This window comes from Plectropomus leopardus, chromosome 7 (genome assembly GCF_026936395.1).
Source record: "Plectropomus leopardus strain MGB_pleo_1.0 chromosome 7, ASM2693639v1, whole genome shotgun sequence".
Taxonomy (NCBI): domain Eukaryota; kingdom Metazoa; phylum Chordata; class Actinopteri; order Perciformes; family Serranidae; genus Plectropomus; species Plectropomus leopardus.
The window spans coordinates 8,050,705-8,072,332 of NC_142182.1; the positions used below are offsets into that span (position 1 = coordinate 8,050,705).

Here is a 21,628-nt window from a genome sequence, read left to right on the forward strand (position 1 = left end):
AATTATTCACATTTTAGAATTTGCAGCTTCTTTGCAGCAACAGTCTTATTTGATGCATTGTCTACTCTCATGGCTACATGAGTCTCTACAGACATGGACGTAAACTGCAACTTGGTTGAGGGAGGCATATAACCACGAGGTGGTAATTCTAGTTTTTAGGATACCATAAAATAAAGCATGAATCTCATAATGTACAGACAAAGAAATGGGAGTATATGTCTTCCAGATCCTCGGCTTGTTAAAAAGCAATGACATGAAAGTTTCTTTCTGTTTGAAGACATTACAAGTACATTTGTAGTTTGTAATTGTCTCCAACAAGTGATGGATGTCTTCTGTTTGGTCTCATGCCAGTCCAGATTTATACCAAAAAGTCAGAGAAGAAACTTTTAATGAACTTGTAACTACAAAGAGAATCATCAACACTGTTGTTACAGCACTGTAGATGAGAATGTAACTTCATATCCGCTCTAATACTTTCTTTGTAGATGTCTTTCTTTTGTCTTATTCAGTACGCCTGCATATATTAAACCCAAAATTGGTTTGAAACTTGAAACGATAGTGTGAGTTAACCTGTAAGAACAAAGGGAATGATTCATGTTTTCTCTGTAGAGTTTTGGACACATGTGCTTTCACTCACACCTGAGTACAATGCCATGAGTCTCTCATTCAAGGGATGATAAAATGGTTATAAATAATGCATAGTGAGATCAAACGGGACAGAGGCCCTGGACCAGATGGCTTACATAAAAAGCAGTGACTGTAGGTGACTCTTTCAGGCCTCTGACACCGACCTACCTGACCCTTTTTGGTTAGACTGGGGTGTAAAATCAATGCAGCTATTGTAGTTTTATTTCTGTTTATTAATTTTAGTTTGCATGAGTAAATTACTGCTGCTCCACTGTTCCCTCCCTCAAGAGAAATCATGTTGCTCTCTTTTTGAAAGCCTGTTTCACAGACATGCAGACACTATATGCCGCTATTGGATTAGTATTCTTGTCCCACAAATAATTCCCATGTCTTCATTTTTAGCTGTTTAATTTTGATTACTCTTACCATTTCTCAGTGGAGGACTAAGACTTCTTCTCTCCAGTGTATTTGATACTTGGTATACAAGAACAGATGTTTTCCTCGAGGACACAAACCAGTCCAACACCAAGCACATGATTTGCACAACGCTGATGTGGGATCGTGAGGATAATTCCCTTTTAAATCATGACCTGATCTGCACCGGTAGCATCTTATTTGACCGCGTCCATATCTCCCTGATTGTTATAGAACAGTTCCTCAGCAGTAGATTGTGGAGTTTGCTGGAAGGATGATTAATCAGTGGATCCGATCAGATAGATAGATGAGAGGAGCAGCTGTTTGTGGGTGAAAGCAAACTTTTATACCCAGCAGAAAGAAAAGTTAAGTTTCACCTTCACTACACCTAAATTCTGCTACTCCGTCTGTGCCGAGAGTACTCTCTGCGCTGTGAGAGTAAAGAGTAATGAATTACAGAGAAGGTAATGTCAGCCTCAAGTTATGTCAGTGGGGTGGGGGCACTGGGGTGGCCAGCAAATGAATCAGGGTGACCACGACAGCCCCTGATGGCTCCCCTGCCACCTTGAGTTCTCTCAGGACAACACTGGCACACTGGTCCGCTTTCAGGCAATGCTCTTTTTTTAATCACTGCTCACATGCTTCAACACTAAAGCACAACTTGTCACCATTTGCTTCTGGTTCAAGGCTTTTGTGGTGCATAAAATCCAGTTGCTGCAAAACTCCCAACACAGTTCATCAAATAAATTCTCAGTCATACACTAAAGAAAGTCTGACAGCTGGCTTTGCTGCTTGTCTCTAGTATGTGGAGGTCATCAGAGGTCCATCCTGCATTTAAAGTGAGAGTGTGATTAGACGACGAGCTCCAGCTGTGCTAATCTACCAACCTGGCACTGCTCTCATGGGTCATCCACACACTTCTCTGTCCTACAGCTGAATGCAAACCATGCTCACCTCCATGTCCACATTGCAAACAGTGAAAACTGAAAGGTCAAAGTAGTGCTAAAACTTTCTCAAATATCTTCTGTACAGCAGATGTAGCCTCTGCTGTTAAATTTATGTCCACGCATATATTAACTTATTCTGCTCAGAAATATATATGTATTTACCAGCAGAGTCACTTGGGGCTTAATGTGTTCAGAGGCATCAGCTCATTTATATGTAAGATGCTGCAATAAAACCAGCGGTAAATGCAGCTTTAATGTATTGACGCCTCTCAGTATAAATCTGTTATGATGACAGTGTTAGTAAAAAGTTGATATTTTACACATCAGGCAGACATGAAGAAACATTAGCATTCATCTGAAATGTGTGTTTGTGTCCACCTGTGAATACATTTGTAATGCACTCAATTTTTTACTTTGTCATGGTCTCCTGTGGGAATATCTTTCCCTCATCTGCTCAGCTAACTTCATCTTCATCTTTGTGCCGAGCACATGGCATAAAGTTGGTACAGGGAGCTTGTTTGCTAAAACAGCTGCACACAGTTGCAGAAAAACAGTGTGGATGAGTGCAGTAATGGCCTTTACATGCCAGGATGTTTTTTCATGTAATTCATTTGCACGTCAATATATTTTTTCAGTCTGTTGTTTTTGTCTCTATTACTTTCATGCAGAATGTAAATATTATGCCGCAAAAGTACTTTTTTTTTAAACACTATGTGACTGTTTGCCAGATTGAATTCAAATGCGCTCTTAACATTATACTCAAAGAAAAGTCTGTAAAAAAGCTTACAGTAGCTCATGCTCTACAACAATTTACCTCAGACAGACTGCCAGTTGCTGCTCTGGGTCAAAAAGATCCCTTTAGCTGTCTCAAATTGCTGCCGGCTGTTTGCATCAAAACCTTTTAGTTCATAGTCACAAGCAAAAGTTTTCACTTTATTTGTGTCTTTGATTCAGTACACCACTGGAGTGTAAAGGCCTTAAGACTGAACTAAAACTGTAAAGTTGCAGACCATAAAACCAAAGCAATGAGCTGACAGACGCTAAAACGCTCTATGGAGCTGAAAGACTGCAGAGTCAAGTGAATGTGAGATTATCAGTACAGCCTTTCCAATACACACAGAGTCATTTGATCCATCGTTCATATTAAAACACTAATTATAGTAGCATTAACCTTTGCATACTCTCAAATTTGCTCTCTTCCCCTTTTATTTGGATTTTTTCAGTCACCGAACAAACCCACCATTCCTCAGGAGAAGATCCGACCCCTGACCAGTTTGGACCACCCACAGAGCCCATTCTATGACCCAGAGGGAGGTGCAATTACCCCTGTAGCCAGGCTGGTGGTGGAACGCATTGCAAGAAAGGTACAATGTCATTGTAAAAGGAGGTATGCATGTGTATGGATTGATTATTCATAAAAGAAAACTCAGACCTGCAAGACTGGTCACATTACAGATGGAAGCAGCCAAAGTGTTCAATACTCTGCTTTTTAGTACCGTTATAGCTTTCTGGGCTACACATACTGTAAACATTTAACTTGCCAAACCCACAGTTAAACATCACTTCAGTGACCTACAGAACTGTATAATTTATGTATGAAAAGAAGTACAGCTCCAACACACCATTATAGTAGGAGGTAAAAACTTCATTTTTACACATATTTTATAGTAAATTAAATTTATCCTAAGGTAATTGAAGTTTTATTCTGAAATTGTAATTTCAAAAGCCAATGTTAAATTCACTGAAATTTTAATTAGAATTTACAGTGTCACCAGCAAATGTACTCAGATGTAGCTTACAGCTATTTAAAGAAATATTTCATCCACAAAAAGACCGTTGGTAAATCCATTAGTCATGCCATGTTAAACTGAAGTTCTAACAAAAACTTTTTTTTTCTCACATGCCTCCATGGCAAGCTGCAAATGTATTAATATGAACAAGCATTTTCGCCTAAAACCTTGGTATTGAAATGTGGCTTTGAGTGGAGCATAGATATGTTTCAATCTCAGTTTAGTTTTCAATAGTAAGGTTTTGGTGAAAATCAAGTTGTGTGGGAGTTTGTAAATTGATGTTTCGATTTAGTTTTGCTCTTGTTAAACGTTGCTCCCAATCAATCAAGAAATCAAAATGTGTAACGTTTTCCATGAAGGCATTCATGACAACATTTTCTTTACAAATTCAAGGTGTCACAGTATAACTAACTGACATATTCATTTTGTGGGTGAAGTATTCCTTTAACGTAGATTAACTACATGAAACTTAAGTCATCAAGTTTTGATTGTATTATTATTATTATTATTATTATTATCAAAACCATGGGGGGGGGGGGTCATTTCAAGTATGTAACTAATGTAATATCGTGCTAAATGTAAACTGAATTTGGTTTTGAGTAAAAACAAAAAAACGTTTGTTATTTACTTGAAAGAAGAACCTCTTAGATACTTACTATCTCATTGTTTTCATGGTCGAATAAAATAACTTTATGATTGCTGTTTAACTATGTATGTATGTTTGTAGAGGTTAACTGATTGAAAATAATCAAAAAGTATTTACCAAAATATTCATCAGAAAAGTGGATTGATTTTCCTCAGACAGTTCATCCCTGTTGCAGCCATGTTGACACAAAACTCGTGCATAGCCAGTGGTGGTTTATGTAAGATAATTCTGTGATAAAAGTCAAAGTTTAAGGCTCAAAATTGTTTTGTCTTGTAACTATCTTTGCATACATTTTTGTGTGTGTGTTTTCCTTGCGTGTGCAGGGGGAGCAGTGTAACGTGGTCCCAGACACCATAGATGACATCGTAGCTGATATTGGACAGGAGGAGAAGGAGGAAGGTGAAGTAAATGCACACACAAACACCCCCTTTCCTGATTACAGTTCTTCAGGAAAAGACTCCAAACAAAAAACAATGGATCAACTAAAGAGCTCGATGGAGTGTTTAAGTAATATTTCAAACCCTGTCATAACATGATATTGCATTCCTTTACGGTCTTTGAACTCTTCAATTTACTGTGTTTGCAAAACATTCACTTTAACCATAAATCGACAGAGCAGATACTGCGGGGACTCCGTGTCTTCTGATGCTCAAGGACACACACAAAGCTCATTACACACGCAACTGGTTCACGTAGAGTCTCAAATGGGTTCAGGTCAGATAGTCAGAACCCACATCTGGCAGGGCTCTGTCTCCACCCTGCTGTGAGTGGGTGGGCGCCACTCTGCTGCAGAGCGAGTCCTGACCCTATCAAACGTACTTTATATTCTGTGATGCATCACAGATCCTGTCACTCCAGACAATGATGTTTCAGCAGCACTGCATATGAAATCTGATTTGTAGCCACCACCTTTGAGTTTTTCTGTAATGTAGAAAATAACCACAGAGAATGTTTCAGTTTCTTTCTCAATTTCTTGCTCACATATTCGCTGTGATATTTGTTTGATGGTTAGGAGACAAATATAGAAAGAAACCACGACAAAACAAAACCATGTCACCTAAAAATGGCATTCATATAAAAACGAATTTGTCTCTATACAACTGTAAGAAAAATAATTCTGTCTGGCTCAAGTTTTTATAAACACAACAAGGACATGTGTTCCCGATCGTATTTTAGTTTCCCTACAATTAAACAGCTCTCAACCAAAGCATAACTTGTGCTTACGTTACCTTACTGCCGTTATTCCTTGGTAGCCACTCAAATTGGCCACGCCCCTAATAATATATACTTTTAATCCTTAATAAAATGGCTGTGTTATATTGAAACTTTAACCCCAGTACAGATGCCATGAATAGTGAAATTAGATACAGATACCAAATCTGTTTTGTTTTTGTTGTCGTTTTTTTGGGGGGGTTTTTTGGTACGAGGCTGTAAAGATATTTATTTCTGCTGCAAAGTTGGACATTTTAACACATTTTATCATGGGGGTCTATGGGGACTGACTAACTCTTGGAGCCAGCCTCTAGCAGCCATTGGAGGAACAGCAGTTTTTGGTACCTCTGCATTGGCTTCATTTTTCAGCCCCTTTATGATTTTACAGCATAAATACAATTCCCAGAAGTAAAAAGCTAACTATAGACTATAAAAAATGTCTGCGATCTGATCTCGATGTGGAGCCGCTGCTCCTTCAGGTCGAAAGGGGCCATTTGAGGTGGTTCGGGCATCAATCAGGATGCCTCCTGAGTGCCTCCTGAGCGCCTTCTGCCAAAGGTTTTCCAACTGGCAAGAGGCCCCGGGGCAGATCCAGAATACGCTGGAGGCATTACATATCTCGTCTGGCCTGGGAACTCCTTGGGGTCCCCCAGGAGGAGTTGGAAAGCATTTCTGAGTAGAGGGATGTCTGGAGTGCTTTGCTCAGCCTGCTGCCCTGGTTGCGAATCCGGCCTCGGATAAGAGGGGCAACAGTGCATGGATGGAGACTATAAAAAAAACTACACCATGGTCGAATTACCTCAGCGTCACCACAACAACAAGGCTGCATAGTGATGTTCAGTGTGATTCCATTCTGTAGTATTTCGCCACTTTTTGGCAACCGCCTTAGGAAAGACATGTATTAGCTCCAGAACTCATGAGTGGGTATTTTATGTTGTTGAACAAAGGTGACAATCTCTAAAGCCTGTATTAACCACAGACCTTATTTCAGACATCTAACCAAAAACCCATACAAAAAAAAACATTGACTTTGAGACAAGGGAACCAAAAGTGCATAAGTGCAAACGCAGTTCCAGGTTTAAGGACTCATTACTGCACCACTCTAAATCACGTCTCCCCACTCTCTTTTTACCACATGGTGTGCTCAGTTGGACAGGTTATAAACACTTTTGATTTCCAACATATTCAGACAATACATTACACGAGTGAGTTCTTTTCTAGTATAACCCGGGGCTCACAGGGATCAGCACTGCGACCTTAAAGTTACAAGATGACACTTAACAAGCATCTCCTGCCGCCTAATAAATGTCTCCCTCAGTCAGTTATAGACCATTTGCTTCTTTCCACCCTCCTCTTTCCTCCTCTCTTACTCTACCTGTCCTCTCGTTCTCCCTCGTTTCCCCTCTTCTCTGTGTGAGATGACACTACGGAGATGAGGTTGGTCCCCTTGGTCCGCCCGGAGCTTCACTGCTTTCACTTACACATCAGCCCGGCTCTCCTCTCACCTTCCTCTGTGCGTCTCAGCTCCTTTGTTCCCTCATTCTGCTCTGTCATTACAAGTTATCCCAGAGAATTGGACCCACTCAGGTTTGTCCCTGAGGCCTGACAGTATATTCTCTCTCGCCTCTCCACTCGTTTTCTCTGCCTCTCTGAACCCCCAGAGAGCATTTTTAATTGAAGCCAGTACCCCTGCTATTTCTCGTAGCTCTGCTACCACTGATAATTGGGCAAGACATTCACAAATCACACTGTTCTCTTTCTCTCCAACTCCATCCTTCCTCTCCCCCTCAGATGTCACTTTGTGGCCTCTTGTGGTCCGGTACTTGCAGTAATCACCTTTGGATATAATGTCAAATAATCAATGTCAGCCCAGTCCCCCGTCCCTCACCCCTCCTCTTACTGGGACAAAACTGCTGTGGCAAAATAAAGTAAAAGAGGGAGTTTTGTAAGCAAATATAATGAGTAACAATGATCATTTGATCATAGTCAGTCGTTGCATGAGCAGAAGATTTCAATGAAAATAAACTCCAGGGTTCCCACGGTCAAGGAAAACCTGGAAAAGTCATGGAATTTCACAATCTCATTTTGCAGGCCTAGAAAGTTTATGGAATAAGTAAAAATCATTGAAAGTTTCGTAAAAGTAATGGAGTTTTGTCATGTGTACTGAAATTAATTGCCTTGAATAACTGCATAATGTAATGTAACAAAAATAACAAACTTCTGGCGATTGGAAAAGGTTGCTGTTTAGTTTTCATACTAACATTTGCACAAAAGTATATCATACATTACTGTTTATTTTATATGTTGACAATGATCAGTAGATTTTTTTTAAAGTTCCTTGAAAAGTCATGAAAAAGTTTTAAAATGTGTCCACAAGAATACTCTTTTTCTTTGCTTTGGTTTATATTAGCTGAACATCCGTGTGTTTCTCTCTCAGATGATACACCAGAGACGTGTATCTACTCAGGCTGGTCTCCCTGGTCGGCCTGTAGCAGCGCCACGTGCGAAAAAGGCCGCAGGATGAGGCAGAGGATGCTGAAGGCCCAGCTGGACCTCAGCGTACCTTGTCCCCACACTCAAGATTTCCAGCCGTGCATGGGGCCAGGATGCAGTTTGGAGGGTAAACGCACACACACATACAAACACACACACATGCACACACACAGCGAAGTGTGAGACATTAGTTTGGAGAGTGGTGGACCACCCAGCCAACATATGTGGGGCATGTATGTGGGGCTCATGTTGGTAGTAAATGGGCTGAAAAGTGGGCCCTATACTGGGTTACGATATGACACGATACAATACGATGTGATGCGATGCGATACAATACAATACGATACGATACGATACGACACGACACGACATGCTTTACTGTCTGCAGAGGGGGCAGTGGATTGTCTGTAATGGTCCCATGCCAATTGTCTCATGGGTGGGTTTACCCAGGTGGGCCCCAGACAAGATGCATATTTTGGGCCCCTACCCACTTTGTACCCAGGTTGTCCAAGCTCAACCAAGCCATGTGGACTGTTGGCATGGAGCCGTTATGGAACCTGTGGACAGTCTCATACAGGGCCCATATTTCAGCTCAGTTACTATACACATGGGCCCCACATACAAATGTTGGCTGGCCACTGTTGTGTATCCTAACTTACTGGGAAATGTTGGTAGTTAAGTCCGTGAGCAAGGCACTTTACTTTAGTTGATATGAAAGTGGTCAGCTGCACTTGTACTGGGGAAGTGGTTCATTTATAGAATCATGCAGCTATAAATAGAGGAGGCTTTGCACGAGAACAAGCATTCTCAGCCAGATTTCCTCCAATAAATAACGTTTATCTGGCTGTGTCTAAGCACTTCCAGTAACACAGCCAAAGTCGGAGAGGAGGTAATTCTTTATTTCCCTCATTAGAGTGAATGTAACTGCTTTTTAATTCCCTCCAAACGCAGCCAAAAAAAGAAACATTATCTCACTAAAGAGCATTAACACTCATGAAAAGCTGGGGCATGCCATTTGTTACAAGTATTAGAGATCAGTCCGAGGTGACAGCTGAAGTACTTAAGTGAAAATTCTGCAAAACACGGAGGAAACATAAATATTGTTTGTTAGTAACAGTAATGGTCTAGGGCAACAGCAGCCTGTCCACCATTTTGGTCCAGAACATAATGACTTGAGTGAATTGCCATGACATTTGGTTAAGTCACATTTAAATTTAGGATGGCTTGTAACAACCTTGGTATTTCAATTGATCTATAACTTTGGTTTGTCATTCCCAGTGGCCTAAGTTGAATTTTATTTAAAGTGCATTTAATTAGCAATTGCCAAGATGGTAACACAGAAAAAAAGATTTAAAAAAACAGTTTTCTTGACAAATTCAAGGTCACACGAGGTGAGACAAACAAATGATCATTTGCATTCTTACTTTTAGTAAACCTGCTATACTATTTTTTAATCAGTTTATCCAAATAATATACTGTAATATATACACACCTTTCCTTTGCCTTGTTGCCAAAGTTTTGCAGCAGAAAACACTGTCTTTTGTTGTCCACACAAAACATGCTGCTAAAACCTCAAAAACGAGCCTGGAATCAGATCTTATTAAGCAGCACTTTCAGCCAATCTGATGTAGCTAAGCTCATTTATATCTATAATCATAGTAAATACCCCTCTAAATTGAAAAACATTGCTCCCCTGACAGTAATTTTAGGCAGGCTCACCAAGCCCCCATTGTCTTGTTGCCATCCAACTCTCTATTCACTACAAACACTAACACAGGCTTTGTATTAGGGTATCCTCTGAACTCATTAAACTCTTTAAAAGACAAACTATAAACTAAATAATTTTTGCCTCCAAACAGTCAGAAAATGAATTCTGTTGCATAAATATAAAATATTGTGTTCTGCAGCACTTCATTACACAAATAAGCATAAAAAAACAAAGATTGCATTTACTTTTCTGTAATCCTTTCAGAGTCATGGCATTCATGTCATATCAACAAGAGGGGTGATCAGTGAACCCTCAAAATAATAAGCAGATTAAAGCTCAGGTATTTATCTCATCCTGACTGAGACTCAGTCACTGCGGATGCTTCATTTTGGCTTAAACTGATGGAATATGTGGTGGAAACACAAAGCTGCTGCCTCATTTATATTTTTCACGGCCCAGTGGAGTTATTTTAACCAGAGATCTAATTGCGAAGCCATTACACGACTATCGTGGTTATTGTTGCAAAGAGTACATAGAGTGTGTGTGAAGGAAAGGTAAAACAGGTAAAACAGAAGGAAATGGGTGGCAGCTCCCTGATTACAAAGGAAATTTAGAGCCAGTAGCTGACTGTGGAAGCAGAAGCCGGCTGTAAAAAGACAGTGAAGCGTGCACATACCTGAAGCTTATATGGCTACATCAAGAGGAAATGTCATAAAATAAAGTAAATCCTTCATCACACTGTAAAAATCTGTGACTGAATACCCCAATTACCTCACTGAAACATAAGATTAAGTGGATCAGCTGTTGAGGCTGAGCGTCCTGCTTTCAGGATGCTTAAACAAGGATTTGATTGTGTTTATCTTTGACTAAAAGAAATGAACGCTCTGTGCTTTCACTGTTATTAAAGATTACAGGAACAACATCAGCATTGTGTATGTTCAGGAACCCAATTAAGACGCAGAAACAAAGTAGATGCAAAGACACAAACATATTAAACAAAAATGAGATTCAGGGATGATGGTAATCCAAGTATCAAAGTTGATGAAAGATGTGTTTTAAACAAGTTAGAGTCAACTTTACTTCTCTTCTTTATTTATTGCTTGTTTTTTGTTGTCAAAGGAGAAACCTTGTATGCCTCTGAGCCGGTGACAGCTTTGGACAAGGGCATTATGTTTTCGTGCTATCTGTTCATTTGTCTGTTAGTCCTAGACTTCTTATGAACGCAACTCAAGAATGCTTTGAAGGAATTTCTTAAAATTTGGCTAAATGTCTGGTTTGACTCAACAATGAAGTGATTACATTTTGGTGGTCATAGGTCAAGGTCACCGTGACCATGTCTTTCTCATTCTGGTGAGTGTAATATCTCTTCCCTTGAGGGAATTTCTTCAAATTTAGCACAAACTTCCACATGGACTTAATAAACTGACTAGATTTTGGCGGTCAAAGGCCACTGTGACCTTGCATTTGTCTCATTTATGTGAACACAAAATGTCAAGAAGGCCTGAGTGGATTTTCTTTAAATTTGGCAATTTAGTCTATCTCATTCTCATAAACACAATATCTCAAGAATCAATGGAGGGAATTTCTTAAAATTTGGTACAAACTTCCAATTGGATACAAGTATAAACAGATTAGATTTTGGCAGTCGCAGATCAAGGTCACTGTGAACTTGTATTTGTCTCATTCTCATGAGTGCAAAGTTTCATGAAGGTCTTCGGAAAATTTCTTTGAATTTGGCACAAACATCCACTTGGACTAAAGGATGAACTGATTCAATTTTGGTGGTCACATATCACTGTGACCTTACAAGACATGCTTTCGGCCAAAAGTCAAGAATTCCTAAAGAAATTATTACAAAAGCATCCATGTTTTAGAATATTAACCTTCTTTGCAGCAACATTCATATTTGAAGATTGTTCACCGACATACATATGACTCTGGAAAGACATGGATGTAAACTGTATCTTGTCTGGTTTTGCGGAGGCATACAACTGCCAAGATTACCTTCCAAATTGTCAATTTGAGTAGCAACCCACAGTCCCACAACAAACACACACACACACACACACATAAGCGCAAATCCTTAGGAGTTTGCGTTTGTCCAATTTCCGGTGAAGTTGTCAGTTTGGAACAGATGCTGAGAGGCAGCGCAGTCAGCATCTGTCTCCCCCTTCCTCACTCCTCACCACTCGTTCTCAGGATGTCTACCAGTCATCGGATGAGTGAAGCTCAAACTATTCAAGGCTGAGGGATTGTCTTTCTCACACACATGTCCACCCATCACCGCTCTTCTTATCCATATATCAGACAGCAGCACAGATAGCTTTTTGTTCTGGAGCACTTCTCCTTTGTTTTCATTTAGTGCTCCGTTAGCGTGCGGCGGGAGATTGATAATTGTAAGGTTCATGCCGGGGCAGGGCGGAGGCTGATGCCCAGGATGATTAATATTCCTGGGAAACACTTTGGTTCTCTGGAGGCTTTGTCCAAAGCAGGGGATACTTGTATCTTTTATTAATGATTCACTTAGTTCTGCTTTATTAGGCCACAGTCGGTAAGCAATGCTATTCTCAGACTGTTGGAAGGTGGAGGTGCAAGAGAGTCAAGTGCTGTGTGTCAAAGAAAAATCTATTATTTCTCAATAAAAAGTTATTTACAAGGTCTCTTCTCGCATAATCACCTCTTCCTGTCTCACTTGTAATATACTATCTGCATGTGGGCTCCATTCTCAGGAGAGGTGTTTGAAGGAGACGGCAGTAAAGGGCAGTTAGACTTGTGCTGTATAGTGACTCTCTGTAAGTGAAGAATAGGGAGATCTTGAAGTGCCATGCTGGATAATAGAGATAAAATACACCAGAGTGGAGCCTTGTTAAACTAGAGGAGCTGCAGTCCACTTTTCAGCTGATACAAGCCAGGGTCATACATATTGACTTTCACTCCCTCAGGCCCATGCTGTGAATAGGACCGTCCCTCAGGCAACTTGCCTTATTAAAAGCGAGTTGAAGCCGTTTCGGAGGAAGAGCTTAGTGAAAATGGCACCTTCAACTTTGAGATGACCTAACAGTCTGAAATCCAAGCAGCTGTGAGAGAGGATTCTGGTGTGGTGTGCAGGCAGAGTGTCCTGTAACCACAGGACCTTGGTTCAAGTATTTCTGTCAAGCCCTTTACTTTGTGAAGTGTTGACTTCAGTATGGAAGCTGAAATAGCTCCTCAGTTCACAGATCTAAAAGTCCCAGCATCCATCCTGGCAGTAGAGTGGATGTCTGTTAAGGGCATTTTGCCATTGTACAATAGCAGTTACTGAAGCTGACTAATTTCCTTTTGTTTGGAGTTTCCATGTCATCCTACATGTTATCATACCATCATAATCCTCCCGATTTATTCATTTTCAAATAAATATATCCCTAAAAGTACTGCAATAAATATGTTAACATTAAAAGATAAAAGATAAAAATAATATGATTAAATTATTAAATGGATAAATAAATTGATTTTGTAATTCATTAAAAAATATATAAAGTATAAAAAAAATTTACAGTCTGTGGGTCAATATAATCCAGCCTGGAGGAAGAAAAAATACTTTTATACATTTTAAAATTGTATCCATAAATAAATGCTGCAATAAATACATATTTACATTAAAATATAAACACTAAAAACTACATTATTAAATGAATTTTTAAAAAATATATTACAATTGATAATAAATAAATAAATGAATGAATAAACATTTATTTATACATAAATTAATAAATGTCCTACTTGGGTGTCCTCTCACACCTCATCACATTCATGTTACGGACATACTCTTTCCAGAAGTAAATAAATGGATAAACATTCACACCGAACATTTTGCTGTGGCAGCCAAAATGATTTGACCAAAACTTGCTTGTTTATATGACTCATTGGAATAAACTGTAACCTGCAGCAGTGGACCTACTTATGTAATGTTTGCAATGAGGAATAGCCACAAGGCAAGTGCACCTGCAAATCATGAGAGCATTTCCAAACTGTTTTCTAATAATAAGCATGAAAAAAGAAAATTAAAAAAAATGTAGATGTCAGGATGTTCTTCTAATAGCATCTGTTGCTGCATGTTTTTTTTTCTTTTGCCTGTGGACAGAGCCATCGACGTGTATGATGTCAGAGTGGATCAGCTGGTCGGCCTGCAGCGTGTCCTGTGGAATGGGGATGAGGTCTAGGGAGCGATATGTCAAACAGTATCCTGAGGACGGCTCGCTCTGCCAGCTCCAGACTGAGGAGACAGAGAAGTGTGTCGTCAATGATGAATGCTGTGAGCCTTTCTTTATATTATCACGTGCACCGTATGTGTGTGTTTCTGTTAAGAATTTAATAATCAATGAAAATGATCCTTTTGATTTCAGTTTCGTAAGTGACTTGATATATTTCAGTGATGTAACCAAATGAACAGTGCCCTCAATTTCTTACAGTTTTTCACATATGATTCATCAAACTCTGTCATGAGTTGTACTCCACATTTGTGTTGTGTTGACATCTACAGGTTTAAGAAGTAAAGTGCATTTTTATTTTACCTCAATAACTACATTATTATAGCTTTTTCTGGACCTTTTTTGGTTTGCAAGTAGTGGACATGTTTGAAAAAAATGCCCTTTCTAATAACACCAAATAGTAAAAGCAATGTTACAATTTAGGAGTAAATCATTTTTTCAAAGTATTACTGTATTTTCATACAGTAATACTTTGCAGGTTCTAGGTCGATGATATTTTGAGTAACCTAAATTGCATAACCTCTGCTATAATTAGACTGCTGTAATTTGAAATATGCACCACATTTTCATGTACCTATCTATTATTATATTTTTAAATGAAATTTCTGGCAGAACATAACCTTTCTCTAATTTCTTTATTTCATTATTATTTTCATAATTTGAAAAATAACCTCTTTGACATGCTTAATTCTGTGGTGTGAAAAATAAAGAAGTTAGAGTAATGATGGTTGCCATTCTCTGAAATGAGGCAGCTGATGGTGTTTTTTTGGTATTTTCTCTGTCTCCGCAGCACCCAGCAGCTGTGTGGTGACTGAGTGGGCTGAGTGGGACCCCTGCAGCGTCACCTGTGGGTTGGGGATGAGAAGACGTGAGCGCATGGTGAAGATGCCTCCTATAGACGGATCGATGTGTAAGACTGACGTGGCCGAAGTGGAGAAATGCATGATGCCAGAATGCCGTAAGTAACATTCATTTCCTTTCATCTCTGTGGTACTGTCTTATTACATGCTTTTTTCATTAGCATTTGTTTGTTCATTTTTACTTGATTTAATTAAGTTCACTGTAATGAGTTAGCAAAGAGATGATGCACATGACGATGAATCAGGTTCAAGCTTTATTACGTTAAGTACCCAGAGTTTGACCTGATAATTAGCAGTAACTGTAGTATGTGTGCTTGTGCTTGTGTGTGTTTGCAGACACAATCCCCTGCATGCTGTCACCCTGGTCTGACTGGAGCGAGTGCAGTGTGACGTGTGGGCGAGGCGTACGGACACGTCAGAGGATGCTGAAGTCTGATCCTGCAGGGTGCACAGAGGAGCTGGAGCAGACAGAGAAGTGCATGCTGCCCGAGTGCCGTAAGTACCCTGAAGTACAAAACACCTGATTTTCTGTCCTGACTGTCATACAGAGGTGAAACAGAGAGACACTCTGAACGACTGTACTTATTGTGCTGTACATTCAGTACGATAGAAATGGGCATTTCTGGTGCATTCAACTTAGTTTTAGCTTAAGTTGCTCGCCCTGATACTTTTTCCTTAAATAAACGTTGTGTCATGACAATTGAGAAGGTTTTGTTTCATATGTTTCATAATTTTAAAGACTTTTAATTTATTGCGTGTTTCGTTGTTCCCATTTTCAGGTGCATCATTAGGCTTTTTGTTTATTAATTGGCGTCTGCAGCTCTAAAATGTTTACCAGCCGTGACAACGTTGTGAAAGCTGGCTTTGTTTTCTTTTCATTAGCCTGTGTGTGTTTGTGTGTGTGTGTGTGTGTGTGTGTCATCATGATGAAATATAGTCTAGGTACTACCAATTGAAGCAGGAATTACTACAGAGGTGATTTGAGTACTTTGCCAGGTGTTAACACATCTGCCTGTGGACAGATTCTGTCAACACGATCATAAAGGTACAAGATGCAGTTCATAAATTTTACACATATAGTTGAGATCATAACGAAGGGTGACTTTGAAGATCAAGTGGGGGACCAGTGGCGCCTTTTCTACCTTCTACCCCTCACTTCTGACCCTGTTGCTCAGACCACACTCATTTTAGACTTCATTTTAGACTTCATTTTGATCTCTCAGCACACCTGTAATGTTTTATGACTGCATTTTTGCAGCATTATCACACTGACAAAATCTGTCCACAGATGGACAGACGGAAAGAAATATGAACACCTGTCAAAGTCGTCAAAACGGCATCTTTGGTAGTTCCAGGAACACATTTCACCATGATGACACACAAATATAGACTCACAAGGTAAAAACAATACCAGCAATATTCCCTCTGTCACGGCTGGTAAGTATTTTAGTCTTTATTCCACTACATTTATGGCGGCTTCAGTTTTTGAAGGATTCAGGTACATCTGTAGATACTTCATGTATCTTCTGAAAACTGAAGGATAAAGTGTTCCTTTATGTGTTTGGAAAACTCTCCTGCTTGTTAAGCTGAATAAACTCAATACAAACCCTCTTAGATCAGTTGCAAAGTGCATTAAGGTTTAAAACAGGGCTGTTTTTTTGACATAATGAAAGTTGACTTTTTAGAGATATGTGGTTCCCACAGGACAGCGACATCGCCAAAAAAATATGATTCCTATCGAATATGATGCATTGCTTAAGGTGAAACTACCCAACATTATATATATAAGTATATTCTGCTCATAATACTTAACAGGCTTTTCCTTAAGTAAGGTTTTGAATTTATGAACCCAAGTTTCCTTGACATTGAAATGTTATGAAACTTATAGAAAATGTTTAAACCTGAACCTGCACCACTGATCCCAGACTAAAGAATGGGATTTTGAGTTTATCAATCATTAGAATAACTATGCCCCAAAATGTTTTTACTGCTTATATTTGTTCTTTGTTTATAATTGTGACATTTGCGTCTATTTCACTGGCTCCTTTTGTGATGTTTTGTGTTGATCTCCTCCTCTGGTCCACCTTCCAGCCGTTGACTGCATGGTCTCTGAGTGGTCCGAGTGGTCCGAGTGCAACAAGTCCTGCGGTAAAGGACACACTATCCGTACCCGTATGATCAAACTGGAGCCGCAGTTTGGGGGCAGCGCTTGTCCCGAGACTATCCAGAGGAAGAAATGCAAGATCAGGAAGTGCCGAACGAAAACAAAGGAGGAGAGAGGAGGCGGAGGAGGAGGAGGTGGAGGAGGAGGAAAGAGGAGGAGACGGGGTAAACAGGGAAGAGATGCAGCGGCCGAGGAGCAGCCAGGTTGGTGGTAATAATCTGTGATATTGTCATTATTATTATTAAAGCTGCTGCATGAGAGCAGAGTTGAGATGCTGTCCGTTGTTTGTTCCAGCAGGTTGCAGGATGCAGCCGTGGACCAACTGGACGGACTGCACCAAACCATGCGGAGGGGGGATCCAGGAACGTTTCATGATGGTGAAGAAAAGAGCCAAAGGCAATCAGATGGCCAGCTGTAAGGACAGGAAGGAGATCCGTGCCTGTAACGTTCATCCCTGCTAGGGGGCACTACTGAGCTACAGAGTGGGGGGAGCAGCAGGTTAAATATATGAAAAAATGGGTTTATTTGATTAAGATGATGATGAGGAACATTTTGTGTACAAGGTGGTGAGGTGAGGGTGAGATGACGAGCTAATTTGATACTTAAAAAGGAGATGTGAGTTTTGGCAAGTAGAGGGGAAGGGAGGAGGAGAATAAGAGAAAGTGATAATATGCTGTTTAGTAAAGCCAATGTAGGCATTTAGTTAACAGGGCTGACATTTACTTTAGACCACAATGGAAGTATTAGAGAGTAATGTCTGTGTCCTGCAAAAAAAAGAAATTACTACAGTAGCTTTCCCATAGATGCAAATTTCATGTGTTTACAGTAGTTTTGCTTTCTCTGGAATACACGTTATATGGTGGTATAAGTGTGAGGGGCTAACCTGGGGCTTCAACATCGAGTGTGCTACTTTTTTCCAGCTTTTCAGACTAATAAATACACACTAGAAACCCACAATATGTGAGGAAAAGTAATATTCTCATACCTATTTTCCTTATTTAACAGAGAAATACAACTGTACCTTCAACTTTTTCTTGGTCACGGAAGACTGACGAGGTTTAATTGCCTCATTAACTCATCATAAAAAACACTTTATTTAAACTTTACCTAAACAAAATAAAACTCGTCTTGGTTACTCTTTCTAGTAATCTAGTTAGTAAGTCCACTGTTTCAACAATATCCAGCTCTCAAAACTTGAACATGTACCCACCTTACACTACACCACTGGAAGCTCCCTCCCCAAAAAGTTCCTCATAATTTTAAAATAATGGACTAATTTTGGAGCCTATGGAATAATTGAAGTCGCCAGCTGTAGCTAAAATCATAAACAGACAAAACTGAAGATGTAGGATTTCTTACTCCTTTTTTTTGCAAGACATAGATGCTCCTAAAGGAAGTCTCTAAAGACTTATGGATGTACTGTATAACTATCTAACCAACACTTATAAATGACACTACTATATAAGTACTAAAAACCACTTTCCCTAATAAACAGATACATTTAAATGGAGATGTTTTATACTGTTAAAATTAGTCTTTATATACTGTAATGCTGTTTATCTGTTGTTTCAGCTGATGTAGCATTAAACCTGCGATAGCTCTCAATTCTTCTTTTAGCATGTGCATAGATTATGTTCGATTGGACATTAAGCTTTCTCTGCCATAGATGTTGTCTTAAAACTGATAGCTAAATGACTGTATCTGCCTTTGTTGGTTCCCGAAAACACAAACGGACAGAGCCAAGTGTCACGTCTTACTCATGTGCTGTTCTGCACTGGTGCAGAGTTGTGGCTGTAAAAGAGATTTGTATGGAAAACACTGCAGAAGTTTCTACAGTATTCAAAAATGTAGGACAGCTCAACATGCAGTAGACTGTTACTGGGGCCTTGATTACAACACACTTTATTTTCTTGATTGTTTTTATTGTGCTTTTCATTGTGCTGCCATAATGAGAGTGAACTGCAACATCTTTTTTATTTTTATTATTACTTCACAGGTTATGTTTTTTAGTTTTAATAAGAATGTCATCACCAAAGTTCTACTTTCTGTAGATTTTTTTTTACTTCCTTGCCTTCACTGTTTTCTGTTTCCAGGCCTCTTTCTTTATTTCTTTGCCTCTGTATCATGTGACTATTTTCTAAGAAATCACCTTTACAATAAAAAATGTAAATGTGATAATCATTACGTCATTTGACTCTTTTTGATCAACCCTAGTTCTCTGTTCGGTTTAAACCCAGAGCAGGCCCCTCTAACAACCCAAAAATGTGCTTAGCATTGGTTTATCACCTTTGTAGTTGGTGATCAACTAATTGTTAAGCACCCTTTAAACATAAACTTTGCTTTTTAAAGAAGCAGACACAGTGGTCTGTTAGATGTTAATGAGGTTGGGAGACAAGAAAATTAAAAAGGGGAAAATACATTGACAATACATTTGCAATTATTATCATTTTTACACATGCAGAAAAAAATTAGTCTGGGGTCTGCGGCAAAACAAATAATGAAGCAGTGAAGCCAGTGTCCACAAAACACAAGTTTTAAGAGATGAATCTAAGACAAAAGGTAAAAGGATACAAATGAAAATACTTGTGTGAAACAACTTTCCAGTGGCTTTTTTTTGTTAGGTTTTTTATTATAACTGCAGCTCCCAAGTGCAGTCTGTAGCCCTAATCTCTCTCTCAAGTCTGATAATGTACTAACAGTTTTAGCCCACTAGATGGAGATACAAGATTATATAATCATATAAGTCGTAGGGAACTCATGATCAGTATGATACTGGTAGCAGCAGAATAAAAGATCTGATTCAAACTCAAACATTGTGTCTTAGTTGGTTGATAATCAAACTGATAATTTGCTATTTTTTGTACATTTGACTAACATTGTATCTTAAGATGTTTGGTTCATTTTTGTGTTTCCAGGCATGAACAAAAACAAGTCTTCTGTGTCTTGATTTCATCATACTTTGGGGAGGACTGGTCTAGGTGTGTAAGACTTATTTAAGTTGCTGCATTTGTTTTCACTTCACATTTGTTTTCACCTGTCCTGTATTAGCCTTGTTAGTCCTATAACAGTGAAGAGGCAAAAAGTTTATCAGGCCATGACTATATGTTAACTGTTACTTATACAGGAGTGAAGGTAAAGAATTACATTTGCTCTTATTACTGCAACAAAGTTTTTTTTTTGTGTGTGTGTGTGTGTGTGTGTGTGTGTGTGTGTGTGTGTGTGTGTACTACCAAACTGAACTGAGACTGGATCAGGATAGAAATGATAAATCATGAGCTGTAGCAGAGAAAAAGCTGCTGGTGTGTCTGCGGCCAAAGGAGGGCTGCAGAGAGGTAACACTTCACTCAGCTGACACCCTGGCAATGATAGGCATTGTAAACACTCACTGGGCCAACGTTAGAGGGTGCAAGACAGCAGCAATTGCACACAGCTGGGTCGACTTGGGTTCACCAAGTACACAAAATGCACAAGAATGCAATCAAATACAGGATGATGTCATTATGGGGTATGACATAGCATTATAGTCCCTTGGCACTGTTAAGAATAAGGTTGCATCTACCTTAGTGGCAACTGATTAAAAGCCCAGTGTGTAGGATTTAGGGACATCTATTGCCAAAAATTGTACTTATTATCAACATGTTCTCATCCCAAGATGTCACATTTTGCTGCCTTGTAGTTGACCTCTGCATCTACAAATTACGCTTTTGGATTCCTTCTGCCTCTGCTGTTCTGTGATGGTGCTACCGTGATGTCAACACAAGTGCGCGGTGGGATTATGCTGCACGTGGTCATGTTCAAGCAACAAAAGCACATGGCAATCAATGCTGGGATTTCAACAAACTCACATGATGCCACGGATGGTTAGGATTAAGGGAAGAAAGTGCTTTAACCTTTACTTGGGGGAGAAGTTTTTAAAGTAACAGAACTCATTCCATCCTTTAATTTTAATTTCTAATGAACTTGTTGAACCTGAAGTCTTACATGTTGCACCTCTGCAGTGAAAATTCAGCCGCCTGTTTAAGTGAACTGTGCAACACAATAAGACATTAAGTGTTATGAAGTCAGACCACATATCACGGCCAAAGGATGCTCATCAAATATAAATGGTAGATGAAGTAAAATAGCTTTTTATCCACTAATGATCAATATTGAATGATGTTTTGCAGCAGCTGGATTGTGGGGATAGCATTTCAGGCAGTTACAGTGAGAGCAACAATTAGATTCACTTTCTGCATCAAGCCCAGTATCAGGCAGAAGCATTTTTTCATGATAATGGCCGCAGTCTGTTTCCTTTAAAACCCCTGAAACTAAACAACATTTATGAGGGTGTGTGTCTTGAAGTAGTGAACAGTTCAGATATTAAATAATGTAACATCTTTAAACCCCACAGACTTTTCTTGCTTGTTGCTTATCTCTTTATTTTGCCTTGCTTTTTTTGTCTTAAATCATTATTTTGGTTTTACTTGTGTGGTTTTCTTATTTAAAATATTTAATATGCATTGTTGGAAGGAGACTCAAAA

General features: G+C 39.3%; 1 protein-coding gene across 2 annotated transcripts in view; it reads left to right on the forward strand.

Moving 5' to 3' along the window:
• spon1b (spondin 1b) overlaps nt 1–19,286 on the forward strand; it is a 92,139-nt gene extending 72,853 nt beyond the window's left edge. Inside the window, exons 9-16 of one of the 2 annotated variants that reach the window (XM_042495899.2) lie at nt 3,212–3,352; nt 4,748–4,823; nt 8,074–8,256; nt 13,958–14,128; nt 14,875–15,042; nt 15,281–15,439; nt 17,036–17,311; nt 17,403–19,286. In XM_042495899.2, the coding sequence (XP_042351833.2) occupies nt 3,212–3,352; nt 4,748–4,823; nt 8,074–8,256; nt 13,958–14,128; nt 14,875–15,042; nt 15,281–15,439; nt 17,036–17,311; nt 17,403–17,569 (1,341 nt within the window). In that variant the 3' untranslated portion in view covers nt 17,570–19,286. The remainder of the gene's footprint in view (nt 1–3,211; nt 3,353–4,747; nt 4,824–8,073; nt 8,257–13,957; nt 14,129–14,874; nt 15,043–15,280; nt 15,440–17,035; nt 17,312–17,402) is intronic. The other variant, XM_042495900.2, reaches the window with a different exon arrangement.
• The last annotated feature ends 2,342 nt before the right edge of the window (nt 19,287–21,628 follow it).